The sequence below is a fragment of the Polyodon spathula genome, chromosome 18 (genome assembly GCF_017654505.1).
Source record: "Polyodon spathula isolate WHYD16114869_AA chromosome 18, ASM1765450v1, whole genome shotgun sequence".
Taxonomy (NCBI): Eukaryota; Metazoa; Chordata; class Actinopteri; order Acipenseriformes; family Polyodontidae; genus Polyodon; species Polyodon spathula.
In genome coordinates, this window is record NC_054551.1 from 6,920,519 (window position 1) to 6,935,550 (window position 15,032).

A 15,032-nucleotide genomic window follows, 5' to 3' on the forward strand; every position below is an offset into this window, starting at 1 on the left:
GGAATAATAACCTGCAGGGACACCGGCCTCCAGAACCAATCACAACTGCTGTAGAGCATTACAATCTGCCTGGCAGCAGTAGAGGGTGGTGTAGTTGGCAGCGGGAGTCATAGGGGGGCACTGTCATAAGTTTTTTTACAGGTGATCAATTTGCCCACCAGTGTTTCCATAGTGGCTTTCATTCGAAGAGTCATATTACCCAATTGCAAGCACTTAAAGAGGAAAGATAATTGATTTTCAGGCTCCTTGTCCATCTGTCTAAGGTGCAAAGAGCTGACAGCCCCCCGCAGCTCTGCAGTTGCAGGGGAGTTACTAAACAACTTGGCATAAGACCATTACATGGTAGAGGATTGTGGGAACTTGGGTTCTCTTGGCAGTCTGACAGACAGCTCCAACTCACACAGACATGATGTATTCACCCCCACTGGCATCATTTATGTTTTCAAAGTCCTGCTGGGCTGCTTCAACTTCTTTGCTTCAGAGAGTTTCTGTGGGTTTCCAGAGCCATCTGCATATTCATGTCCATTCGGTGCTGGTTTCGACCACATTCAATGAGAGTCGATGTCAAGTTAGCAGAGTATCTCTTGGCTCCAAGACGCAACAAGCAATGTGCATGACTGTCACTCAAGAATACAAATCAGGCGCAATTCACCTATACTATTACTAAAAATAATTCACCTACCATTCTTTCAACTGTAGCCGCTGTTACAAGTCTGCTCAGAGCAAGGACAACGGAGTACATGCCAAGGTTGATCAGTAACCATTCTCAGATAGAGATCGGGGTATTTATACCACTGCACTAAAACATACAGTACAGTGGTCCATTAATGTGGAACACCTCTTTTGAAGAACTGTGCTGAAAAATAAGGCCATTCTGGTTTAAAACTGGTTGAAATCAAAACTAGTGCCAAACTGGACCATTTGTAGTTTTTTTTTTTTTTTTTTTTTTATTAAATCAGGCATGTACCATAGGAGCCCATGTGAACAGCATTCAGAGTTAGATCACTTTCAATTGAAACAATAGCTTTAGCAAACCCTTCTTTTCCCATTGGAGCCAAGTCTTTTAGAGTCAATCCATCTTAGGCAAACTCTCGTCAGTCCTTAAATATTATCTGTACTGTTTTGTTTATAAACTCAAGGCTAGTAGCTTTAAAAGGTGCAGTATGCTTGAAGTTCTAGAATCATTTATTCAAAACAAATGCAGTGAGTAATGTGATATTGGGCCCTATTGTTGAACAAAATCAGTCGCTTTGGACGGACATAATAACCTGCATCAAAAAACACTTACAGGTACATTTTGATCTTGTTGTTCTGAGTCCAAGTACAAAGCTGATCTACTGTCTAACGTCAGCCTGAAATATTACTCCCTAAGTCAGTTATTTTGTTATATTAATTCCTACATTGCATAATTCATGAGGCAACTGCAGTGGCCCATTCCGCACAATTAAGACTGTGGAAGGGGGGAGAAATCAACAAAAAAACAGAAGGGAGACCGCAACAAAACAAGAACAAAAACTCAGGTAAGACAACCATTAAATGTATTTATCTAAATGCTAGAAGTATCAGAAACAAAATTCTAGAACTTGAAGCTACTGCACTAACAGGTAACTATGATGTGATAGGTGTTACAGAAACGTGGTTATCTGAGAGTGATGGGGACGAATATAATATTTGTGGGTATACACTGTATAGGAAAGACAGGCAGGACAGAAGAGGAGGAGGGGTAGCGCTATACATAAGAAACAGTCTTGAAGCCCAGGTGTTAAACCTGGACAAAGAAAATAAAACCGAATCAATATGGGTCAGAATAACAGACAAAAATTCAAAAGGCATAATAATAGGAGCATGCTATAGACCGCCAGATTCAGACGGTGAGCACAATAATCTGTTATACAATGACATTAGAAATGTGTGTAGCAAAGGAGAAGCCATACTAATGGGGGATTTCAACTTCCCCCAAATAAAATGGGAAAACCCGGTGGGTAGCGCGAAGGATGAAATAGAAATGGTGGAAATGACAAATGACTGCTTCCTAACACAATTTGTGAAGGCACCCACTAGAGGGGAGGCATGCCTTGATTTAGTCTTTTCAAATAACGAAGATAGAATAACTAAAACAGAGGTCAGAGAACCACTGGCAAACTCAGACCACAACATGGTCTCATTTGAAGTGTTTTTTAAATCCCCAAAAATAAAGACTAAAGTTAAGGTTTACAATTTTAGAAAAGCAAACTATGAAGGTATGAAACAGAGACTAACAGAAGTAGATTGGAGTAAAATAGAGAAAACACCCACAGAAGAAGGATGGTTGTTCTTCAAAAATGTAGTACTAGAGGCGCAAAACAATTACATCCCTAAAGTAGACAAATCTAAATGTAAAACTAAATTGCCAAAATGGTTTAATAGATCAATTAAAAAAAATATTCAGCGAAAAAAGGCACTTTACAGAGCATTAAAAAAGGACCAAAAAGAAAGTACGCAGAAAGAGTACACAGAACTGCAAACGCAAGTCAAAAAGGAAGTTAGAAAGGCCAAGAGAGAAATAGAAATGAACATTGCTAAGGGAGCTAAAACCAATTCCAAAATGTTTTTCCAATATTACAACAGCAAGAGAACATTCAAAGAGGAGATTAAATGTTTAAGAGATACAAATGGCAAAATCGTAGAGGAAGAAAAAAAAATAGCAAATATGTTAAATGATTACTTTTCACAAGTTTTTACAAAGGAAGATACTGACAACATGCCCCACATGTCATCCAGTTCCTATCCAGTTTTAAATAACTTTAGCATAACTGAGGCAGAAGTGTTAAAGGGACTAGGAGCTCTTAAAATAAACAAATCCCCTGGGCCGGATGAGATCCTCCCAGTAGTACTCAAAGAAATGAAAGAAGTAATTTACAAACCGCTAACCAAGATCATGCAGCAGTCTCTTGACACAGGGGTGGTACCGACAGACTGGAAAATTGCAAACGTAATACCGATCCACAAAAAGGGAAACAAAACTGAACCAGGTAACTACAGACCAGTAAGCCTGACTTCTATTATATGCAAACTTATGGAAACTATAATAAGATCCAAAATGGAAAATTACCTATATGGTAACAGGGTACTGGGAGACAGTCAACATGGTTTTAGGAAAGGGAGATCGTGCCTAACTAACTTGCTTGATTTTTTTGAGGATGCAACATCGATAATGGATAATTGCAAAGCATATGACATGGTTTATTTAGATTTCCAGAAAGCTTTTGACAAAGTCCCGCACAAAAGATTAATTCTCAAACTGAACGCAGTTGGGATTCAAGGAAACGCATGTACATGGATTAGGGAGTGGTTAACATGTAGAAAACAGAAAGTACTGATTAGAGGAAAAACCTCAGAATGGAGTGTGGTAACCAGCGGTGTACCACAGGGATCAGTATTAGGTCCTCTGCTATTCCTAATCTACATTAATGATTTAGATTCTGGTATAGTAAGCAAACTTGTTAAATTTGCAGACGACACAAAAGTAGGAGGAGTGGCAAACACTGTTGCAGCAGCAAAGGTCATTCAAAATGATCTAGACAAGATTCAGAACTGGGCAGACACATGGCAAATTACATTTAATAGAGAAAAGTGTAAGGTACTGCACGCAGGAAATAAAAATGTACATTATAAATATCATATGGGAGATATTGAAATTGGAGAAGGAATCTATGAAAAAGACCTAGGAGTTTTTGTTGACTCAGAAATGTCTTCATCTAGGCAATATGGGGAAGCTATAAAAAAGGCTAACAAGATGCTCGGATACATTGTGAAAAGTGTTGAATTTAAATCAAGGGAAGTAATGTTAAAACTGTACAATGCACTTGTAAGACCTCATCTTGAATATTGTGTGCAGTTCTGGTCACCTCGCTATAAAAAAGATATTGCTGCTCTAGAAAGAGTGCAAAGAAGAGCGACCAGAATTATTCCGGGCTTAAAAGGCATGTCATATGCAGACAGGCTAAAAGAATTGAATCTGTTCAGTCTTGAACAAAGAAGACTACGTGGCGACCTAATTCAAGCATTCAAAATTCTAAAAGGTATTTACAGTGTCGACCCAAGGGACTTTTTCAGCCTGAAAAAAGAAACAAGGACCAGGGGTCACAAATGGAATTTAGAAAAAGGGGCATTCAGAACAGAAAATAGGAGACACTTTTTTACACAGAGAATTGTGAGGGTCTGGAATCAACTCCCCAGTAATGTTGTTGAAGCTGACACCCTGGGATCCTTCAAGAAGCTGCTTGATGAGATTTTGGGATCAATAAGCTACTAACAACCAAACGAGCAAGATGGGCCGAATGGCCTCCTCTCGTTTGTAAACTTTCTTATGTTCTTATGTTCTTAAGACAAAATCCATGAATCAATATCCGTCATTCACAACTTTAAACACCAAGGAATCTGACTAACACTTAAAGAAAGACTTGATCCAGCAGACTAATATGTATATATCTGCATATAATACTATATGTGTGAATCAATATTTGATTTACAAAAAATAAAAATTCTAACTTCAAAATTTCCAAAAGCTTGTTGTCCCCATCTTTACTCTGAAGCCCAATGTGCAGTGCAGATGTTGTTTAGTGCAGATCTGTAAGTGGAAAGGAATGTGGGCTCCCCAGAGGTTGAAGCTGGTAGGCTGTTGAGTGGTGTCAGGGATTCTAGGGGTCACCTGGTAGAGGTCTCTCATCTAGTAGGTTCAGCCTTGGTTCTCTGGGTTCGGGGTTGGAGGTCAGAGGTCTCCACTCTGTGGTTCCAGGTTGCGAATCTCTCTTTGTTGGCCGCGAGATAGAATGGGGAATCTGGATCGAGCGGGCTTGTTATCACTGTCCATCAAAGGTGAGGTATCCCTAAATAAACAAGACGGCAAGTTAGAAAACAAGCTGGAAAGCACTCTCTGTACAGAAAATTTTATTTTAAGTACAGCTTGGAAGGGTTTAAACTTTGACGCATCAAACACCACTTCTGTGTTTTATATCCCAAAATAACATGATATTGAATAGAAGGCTCGAAATGTCAGCTCAATAGAAATCCTAGAAATTTTTATTGTTACACAAAAACAATGCCTTTTTCAATTTAGATTTTGCTGCCTATAACAAGACTTGGATGTAAGAGTAACACTGATCACAACTGATGGACACTAACCATTGTGACACTGAGATGGCACGAGACCATCTATTCGTTTCACTTATCACTAGAACGGCCAAGGCGGTCACTTTAACCATTTTGGAATTTAAAATTTAAATTGCTATGCATGTGTTTAAGAGAAGGAGCTTTGCTTTCCTGACTTTTCCTAAATACATGTACTAATTCCCCTGACAAAGAAAGGATCTTGTAGCTGCAAAAATTATCATGATAAAATACTGTCATACCTATTCTGACCAGGCACAGTCAACTTGACAGATACATATTATAACAATTAATCCTTTGCAGTCCATTTATTCAGCATTGGTCAGGTGTGACAGGTCCAATTTATTTTCCCACGTGCGGTTTATTTTACATGTGCTGTTTAAAATATTTTTTTTCAGAGTAAAACAGGTTTAAAAAAGGCATTTAATCACAAAATGACACTCAGTACTGTATCTCCAGCCAAGCCCCACCACTTGTTTGCTGTATTTTTCACATACCTCTTTATAGACGTGCAAACTGATAAATCCTCTCCTTATCATTACTATAACATCTCAAAAACCTCTGCAAATGTCAATGATATTCTTTGAGTGCTGGATGCAGAAGCAGCTATCTCCTTTGTTTATGTCCCTGTTATTTCTGTAGTGCATGAGATAAGCCCTTTTTTTAGGCTATGAGATATGCTCTTGTGAAAGGCTGGCGAGTGGATAGAGGCCCAGAGACAGACTGCAGTTCAAAAAAAATACTACTTTTATTACAAAAACACATAAAATAAAAGGGCCAAAACAAAGGGATTTAAACACAAAAAGAAAGCCAAAAAGCAAAACTTACAAAATTAAGGTCCCCAGGCTGGGCGATGCCTTCGCTGGATTCAAAAAATTCAAAAAATTCAAACAATTCACAACCTACAAAACACCAACCTGCTTCCTCAGCTCCCTCCTCCTCATGGGAAGCAGAGGGTTCCTTTTATGTCAGGTGGCTGGGCGCTGATTGATCGTTAATTAAACTAATCATCTAATCAACCCCAGCCACCTGAACACAATGAACCCAGGCAGGTAGGGGAATTTAACCTCATCCCTGCGTATTTCTAAAGGGCAGAGCTATGCTCTGCCACAGCCCTTTTTTGTTATTTTTTTTACTTCATTTGGCTCCAATCGGTCTCACACGGCCATAGAAATGTTTTTTCGGCTTTTTCTGGAGAAAAAACGATGAGAGACCTGTGCTTTATGTCTTTTTGATGATGTCAGACAAGGTCCGACATCAGACTGGAAAGGGAAAATTGTAATGTACACAACATAACATAGGACCACAAAAGGTTAAATGTTGCTGTATTATTTGCGTTTATCATTCGAGACTTGCAGCCGTATTGAAGTTTGATTATATCAGTCTGTATTCCTCAAGTGACCTGTGTGCTGACATTTCTATTGTTTCAATAAGCCTCTAATAGCCCATCAATCAGCCTTGACAGCTGACGGCACCGGGCTGTCTGTCTACACTGGTTACTAGACGTTACACATTTTTCTAAGAAATTCATTGTTACCCCAATACACATTGTAAATGGATCGCTGAAGAAGCAGGACAGGAAATAGTGTTTGGAATTACTGCAAATTGCACCAAACAAGATTCTGATGCAGCAAAGACAGACAATGTGAAATGTTTATTTATTCATGTCATTTTGATTATAGTGTGTCTGTGTATAAACACACAGCTTCGGTTGCACTTTATGTAGGCAATATAAGCCCATTTATTAAAAAAAATGTTGATACTTATTTACATCATTTCAGTTGTAGTTTTGTATGCAAACTGTATATACACAAATTTATTTTCAAATATTTGTTTATTTAATTATTTACTGTTTTTTGAGGATGTGCGTTATGTAATATGTCTGTATATAACACATTTCTGTTCAAATGTCTGTTTATTTACAATGTTTCGGTTGTGTAGATGCTTTATATAGCATTCCTGAATAAAACTATGACTTATATTCAATTGTTTGTCCTTTAATTATAATATGTTGTTTTTAATACACCAGTCAAATTGACCGGTCATGGTTGTTCTATGTATGCCTATAAACGTGGTTGTTCTAGTGTTAATCCATTTTCAAACCTAGTCCTTCAGCGCTCAATGGCTTGTGCATTCATCCACTGCCACCAAAAGGTCATTTTTCACTCAGGAGAACAATAAATTGGCCAATAATTAGCAGGGTGATATTCTATCAGATAAAAACAAAAAGCTGGGGTCGTTCATTCAAAAGCTGCCCTGAGGCAAAGGCTGTGCTGGAAAGAGATGTCACTCGATGCGCCTAACAACCTTTCTTCATACCCTGCACGTACTTATTAAAAAATCACCTAGCCTATTGTATATTGATGTTCCAAGCTTGTTTGCAAGGTCGAATTGATTTAATGAACAATACGTGTGAAAATGGCTTTTGAAAGGCCTTTCATCCAAGTCCTTGCTGGCTTCAGTGTTTTTTTAGGCTGTTTTCTCATTATTTTACCTTGCTCTTTTGCAGTAAATCATGTGTACTTGCTCTCAAGAGCTGCCATCACTTCATTCTAAGCCCACACCGTGACTTGCTCCTGTGTGGACCCTGGCAGTACAGGATCGGTTAATGATACCAATTAAATGAAACTTTCATGTACTTCACATTAATTGGAATACAGTTAGCTTGTTAACATTTTGGAGCATGGGTGTTAATGCTGCCTTTTCAATGTTTTCTGTTTTATTACCTCCTTATTCACAGGCACTCAGTAGCTCCTGGCATTAGTGAACACACAAAGGTGACTGCTATTCAACACCTGTGAGTCTATTGTACCTAAATACCTCAATACAGCGAGTCATTCTGCTGGTGAAGCAGCGTGATCTTGAAGCTTTTAACACCTCATTAGTGTTTTAGTGGAAAATAAAATGCCTCGGCCCTCATCAGTGTCAGGAACCTAGTGGCAAAAGACTTGATGAAACTGAAACGCGTGCCTCTTTAACACAACCTCCCATCTTGAGCTTTATCTGCTGTACACCTCCCACCCGTATGAACGACACCCTGTTAATTATTAACAAGTGCTTTTAATTTATACCCAGGGACAAAAAAAAACTTTTTATGTGGATGAAGATGCCACTGACAAATGTTTATATGTATTATTCTTTCTTCTGCCCCTCTTATGCATTTATACCTTATTCAAGCTAACTAAATAATATGCAATCATCATGTGTTGAAAATGTAATTGTAAATGATGGGATGGGATAAGGCATTAGTCTGTTACACTAGGATATTTGAAGTTACATCACCCAGTTTGGAGTTAGCAATGGGTGCTAGTCAAGCTGAGGCTCTGGGTTAACTCAGTACTGGCATACTGATAAATCATCTCCTGATCACTCGTTTTATCACCAAGCTCCTCAATAATGCTATCCAAGTCATTATTTTATTACTATAACATCTCAAAAAGTGCAAATGTCCATGATATTCTTTGCGCGCTGGCTGCTGAAGCAGCTATCTTATGTGTTTATGTCCGTGTTGTGTCTGTGGTGAAGAGACTATGCATATTGCTCAGATACACCTCCTTTTTTTACAGCTTCACTCAGCCATTGAAAGCTTTTCATGGCTTTTTCTAGAGAAAAAATGACTAGGGACCTGTGCGGACCGGAAAGGAAAAATTGTAACGTTGGACCTTGTCCGACATAGGACCGCAAAGGGTTAAGGATTAAACATCACGAAGACCTGAAGAAGACAGTCACCGTGTTTTTCGGGAAAGATCTTAAATCAACATTTTAATAGAAACAGTAAGATACACTTCAAGGTAATTGTGCAATTACAGTATTCTGCAACTTTCGTTATAGAGTTAAAGCACACCACACAGATTCTGATTTATGTTATTTTTACAGCTTTCCCTTTTCCCTTATTGCTTTATTATACAGTATGGCTGTTCTTTAGCTAAAGCATCTTACTTGTATTTCTTTTTATGATAATCATTTGTTTCAAAGCCTGAATTATTCATTTCAACCTCAATAAATACTACCATAAAAGAAGCTCACTGCAGGATTCTGGCTGCACAGAAAGGACTGTAGCATGCATTCTCATAATGTACAGCTGGATGTTGTGGATCGCTCACAGCGCAGTGCAATCAAACCCTCTCAACAGGTAACCCAGGCATTTCTATTACTCTGTACTTTCCCACAACTTTGGCAATTACTGTGGGATGGATGCATCTCACCCCTGATGTTTCCACTGTTGCTTTTGATGTGGCTGAAGCCTGAAAGCTCATCAGCAACCCACAAGGCAAATCTCTACCAGCAGACTGAACAAATCCTCAGGTGCACTGACCAGGCGAATAGAATGATTATTGCATTGCAGAACACTAAAGAAATATGATCTCAACCCAGCACAAATAGTACACAACTGTTTGTACACCAACACGAACAGAGACACGCATCTTCAATATGCAAACCGCAGGTAGTCCATGTAATCAGTTTTTCTTTGTTAAAGGTTAAGCAACAATGATCAAACTAAATAGAAAGTGATCGCTGGCTGCACCTCGGCTCTTCTCTAAGCCTTTAGGAGGCAGTGTGGTCCAGTGGTTAAAGTCCAGGGCTTATCACCAGTTCAAATCCCACCTCTGCCACTGACTGACTCACTGTGTGACCCTGAGCAAGTCACTTAACCTCCTCGTGCTCCATCCTGCGGATGACATGTTAATCAATGTGCTATTGTAAGTGACTGCATATAATGCACTTCACAGTGTACCTCTGTAAAGAGCTTTGTGATGGTGGTCCACTATGAAAGGTGCAATATAAAACTAAAGACACTATATTATTATTATATTTAATCATGGAGCGTTGATGACATTAGAGTTTATAGCACATCCTGTTGTGCCTCATTGCTTACATATTGCATGGATAAATTACTCAAAGATTGTCCATATTCACATTAGCTTTAACTCAGGGGAGAGAGGAAAGCCTCCTGGAAGAACATGTTAGTGAGGGGGTCCATCACAGAGACAGTCCAGGATAGGGGATGTCCTAAGAGATAGGGTCCCAGAGAGAGAGAGAGAGAGAGAGAGAGAAAATGTCTCCTTTAAGTGTCTTAATACATTTTGTTTATTTTTCAGAGATATAAAAATGGGTCATCTCGTGTATAAAGGGTCTCAAAAGGGGCAGGGCACATTTGTACATAACAAACAGCACGCAAATGATTTTTCTATTAAAAATCTATATTGCAATACCCACCTGGGTTTAAAACAGAGTGTTTCTTCAGAGCGAGAGAAGGTTGTTCCAGGATAAGGCTGCTGTTTTAATGAATGTTATTATTGTATTAATAACTCACAACGCACAGCCTTGTTGCTTCTAAACATAACAATTTATTGACTGAAGTCTCTTTTGCTTACATACTGTTAGGGAGCAGTCACGCATTAGCGTTCTTACTCTTAAAGCTGCAGTAGTCTATTTCGATACTGATTATATTGCATCTCCCTTTTTTTTAGTAATGAAATCAAATAAAAGTACGATACTCAAGTAAAATGTAACAATTATTTCATTACTGTTTTGGTTGTTCTTAACTTAATTTCAGTCTTTGTATCTTGCAGGCTTTTTAATGATTCTGCCTTTGAGTCTTAGTAACTTTCTCTTGACTTTCTGCACCCAAATCATTTGCCGTATCATACTCATCACCAGTGTTTATATCCGAATCTTGATTATTCACATCTTCAGAGGTTGCAGGTTTTGCAACACCCACTCGATCAGTGTTTGATTCATCCTCTTGACTGGTAGCTGGGTTTGCAGTAGATGGTAAAGAGTTATCATTTGTCAGTGTACGGGACTCATCTGTTTCTTCTGTAACAATTACCGTCATGTGTTGTCACCATGTAGGATCTTGGGCTGTACGACAGCAGGCTTCCAACCTGGTTTTGTTTTCCGTTTGACATTTTCTCCAGGCTGTAGTTTAAGTAAAAGCTTTGCATGCTGGTCATAGTAGGACTTTCTGGTCAACGTCTTTTGGTGTGAGTAATTTGTTTGACGTGGGCAATAATGTTTTTGTTCTTCCAATGAATCTTTGTACTGGTGATCCATGTAAGTCATATCTGGGTGTATTGAGATAATCAAACAAGCTAAGTATGGGTCTTCAGCATCTTCCTCTGCTTTTATCAAAAGGTTCTGTGCAATGTGTACTGATTTTTCTGACAGTCCATTGGACTGTGGATGGTCAGGGCTGGTACTGGTACTGGTATTGGTACTGGTCAGGTATACCATGGCAAGCAAATTGGGATTTGCACCTGGTTATTACTGTTTCACTTCTGGTATTATCAAGCTTCATAATTTCAAAGTAGTTGGAATAGTAATCTACAATTAGTAGAAAATCAGCGTGTTTGTGCTCAAAAAGGTCTGCACTTACCTTGGACCATGGTCGTTCTGGTATTTCACGCAGCTCGATGGCTCTTTTCTGTTTTGTGGTCTATCACAAGCATTACATTTGAAGATCACGTCTTCAATTTCAGCATTCATCCCTGGCCAAAAAATGTATCTCTGACTCTCTATTTGCATTTTTAGATGCCTGAGTGCGAATTATGCAGCATCTGTAGCATTGAGTGACTCATTGAAACAGAGATAATGGTTTTGTCACCATCTTTAAATAGGACATCATATGTAGAAATCTCACCTCGATAGCGTCAATGTATAACACCTGCGGGTGTGATTAAGCGTTCCATTGGCCATCCTTGCAGTACTGTCTGCTCGAGTTCTGCAAGGCGTTGTCTTCAAGTGCAGAATGTTGCGTTTTGTTAAAAGTTAGGAAGTGGCCATATCTGCATCAAATTAACATCAAAATCACTGTCACTGTCTTCAGCTGAAGATGTACAGTACTGTACAAAAGCTTTAGGCAGGTGTGAAAAAATGCTGTAAAGTAAGAATGCTTTTAAAAAGACATGTTAATAGTTTATATTTATCAATTAACAAAATGCAAAGTGAGTGAACAGAAGAACAATCTACATCAAATCAATATTTGATGAGACCACTCTTTGCCTTCAAAACAGCATCAATTCCTCTAGGTACACTTGCACACAGTTTTTGAAGGAACTCGGCAGGTAGGTTGGCCCAAACATCTTGGAGAACTAACCACAGTTCTTCTGTGGATTTATGCAGCCTCAGTTGCTTCTCTGTCTTCATGTAATCCCAGACAGACTCGATGTTGTTGAGATCAGGGCTCTGTGGGGGCCATACCATCACTTCCAGGACTCCTTGTTCTTCTTTGCACTGAAGATAGTTCTTATGACTTTTGCTGTATGTTGTCATGCTACAGAATAAATTTGGGGCCAATCAGATGCCTCCCTGATGGTATTGCATGATGGACAAGTATCTGCCTGTACTTCTCAGCATTGAGGAGACCATTAATTCTGACCAAATCCCCAACTCTATTTGCAGAAATGCAGCCCCAAACTTGCAACGACCCTCCACCATGCTTCACTGTTGCCTGCAGACACTCATTCGTGTACCGCTCTCCAGCCCTTCGGCGAACAAACTGCCTTCTGCTACAGCCAAGTATTTCAAATTTTGACTTATCAGTCCAGAGCACCTGCTGCCATTTTTCTGCACCCCAGTTCCTGTGTTTTCGTGCATAGTTGAGTTGCTTGGTCTTGTTTCCACGTCGGAGGTATGTCGGAGTAGATGGGTGTACCAGGGTCCCACTGTTTTCTGCCAATTCTGAGCTGATGGCATTGCTGGACATCTTCCGATTGCAAAGGGAAGTAAGCATGATGTGTCTTTCATCTGCTGCAGTAAGTTTCCTTGGCCAACCACTGCGTCTACGGTCCTCAATGTTGCCCGTTTCTTTGTGCTTCTTCAAAAGAGTTGGACAGCACATCTGTGGAGCCGCATGCGTAAAACTCGAGTAAACAGTTGTAAAACGTGTGTAGGTGATGTTGTGCATTGTTTATGGTTAGTTCTGTTGTAATAGGTTGCTACCACTTTAAGCACTGTCGCATTAGCTACTGTAAATTGACACAGTTCTGGTTTGTGCCATAACAATTGACAAAAGATAATTGATCAGATCTAAACTTTTTTTTTCTACGTTGAGTCAGCATCAGTACAAAGAATAAGTGTGGCACTGAGACTATATGAAGTACTCATCGTAGCAGTCGCTTGAAAATATATCGTACAGGGATCCCCAACAAACGTAAATGAGCAAAGAAATGTCTCAGTCTAAAAGAAAGATTGTCCACGAACACAGGCAATTTCAAGAAAAGTGGATGGCTGATTATTTTTTTGTGGAGTACAAAGGAAAGAGTTGCTGTTTTGAAAGAGTATAAATTAAACGGCACTATACAACAAAGCATGTAGAGCAGTATGATAAATATCGGGGAGAAGAGAGAGAGGACAGCTTTGCAGTTAAAGAAAGGATCAGTGTTGCAGCAACAGCTTTTTCACAGTAGCTTTGGCAAGTTATGTGCTGATTGAAATGATTGCTAAGTCTGGGAAGCTGTTCACTGATAGTGAATTTATTAAAGACTGTATAATCAAAGTGTCTGAGGTCGTATGCCCTGACAGGAATATTTTTAGCAATATTCTGCATATACAGTAGCAGGGCGTGTTGTTGAGCTTTCTAAAGATCTTGAGGAGCAGCTCTGCGAGAAAGGCAAAGCATTCAGTGCACATTCTATCACGCTTGATGAGAGAACTGATTTGGTTGATAGTGTGCAGCTGGCGATATTTGTGAGAGGTGTTGATGATAACTTTCAAGTCACGGAAGAACTGCTAAGCTTGTCTAAAATGCATGGTAGAACAACAGCAAGTGAGATCTTTCAAAACCTTAAAGACGCACTAGAACACATTGGTCTGCAGTGGCATTCTTTAGCAGACTTAACAACAGATGGAGCCCCAGCAATGATTGGGAAAAAGAACGGGTTGGTAGCGCTTGTGCAAAAAAAGATGGAAGAATAAAAAGCAGAGTAACCAGTAGCATTACACTGCATCATTCACCAGCAGGCACTGTGCAGTAAATCTTTGAAGCTCGACAATGTTATGCCCGTTGTTGTGAAATGTGTGAATTACATTCACTCCAGGAGCTTGCAGCACACAGTTTTGTGCTTTCTAGGAGGAAATTGAATCCAAATATGGTGACTTGCTGTACTTCACAGAGATGTGTTGGTTAAGCATGGACTCTGTTTTATAGAGATTCTTTGAGTTAAAAACAGAGATGAAAAGGTTCATGGAGGAGATTAATATGCCTCTGTCAGAGTTGGAAGACACAAAATGGATGATGGATCTTGCTTTCCTTGTTGATATCACCCAAGAGTTGAATAACCTAAACCTGATGCTACAAGGTCCTGGACAGCTTATAACAACAGTGTTTGATGATGTGAAAGCATTCACAACTAAACTGAAACTGTGGAAAAATCTGATTTCTCAGAGTAATCACACTCATTTCACATCATGCAAGTCACTTCTGGAAGAGCTAGACATTGAAATGCAGTTCAGTGGTGCTGAATACGCTGCTAAACTTGACCTGCTTTTGGAAGAATTTGATCAGCGGTTTGCAGATTTCAGAAAGCAAAGAGTAAGCTTCCAGTTGTTTGCTGATCCATTACACTGTGTAACAAATTTTTTATTTTTTTTTGTTCCTGGGTAGTAAGTGTTATTTCCTAATTGCTTATGTCTCAAAAGTATAGAAAATGGCTATTATTCCCCACAAACTTTGCTTTTGTGACCAGGACAGTGATATTTCAAAATATCACTATTTCCAATGGGAAAATGGGAAAATGTGTGTCTTTTCGTTCACATAAAGTCAGAAAAAAACAACATATGAATCCAAATTAACATGTATTTATACTAAAGTAATACAACAATGACTACAAATGATTTAGAAGTGAGTAGTTTTTCGAGATTTACGATTATACTGTAAATAC

General features: G+C 39.1%; 1 protein-coding gene across 2 annotated transcripts in view; it reads right to left on the bottom strand.

Annotated features, from left to right (window-relative positions):
• Positions 1 to 4,307: 4,307 nt before the first annotated feature.
• Positions 4,308 to 15,032, bottom strand: part of LOC121330990 (sorting nexin-29-like) — a 138,743-nt gene continuing 128,018 nt past the window's right edge. For both annotated transcript variants that reach the window (XM_041278060.1, XM_041278062.1), the window contains one exon: positions 4,308 to 4,868. In XM_041278060.1, coding sequence (XP_041133994.1) covers positions 4,751 to 4,868 — 118 coding nt within the window. In that variant the 3' untranslated portion in view covers positions 4,308 to 4,750. The remainder of the gene's footprint in view (positions 4,869 to 15,032) is intronic.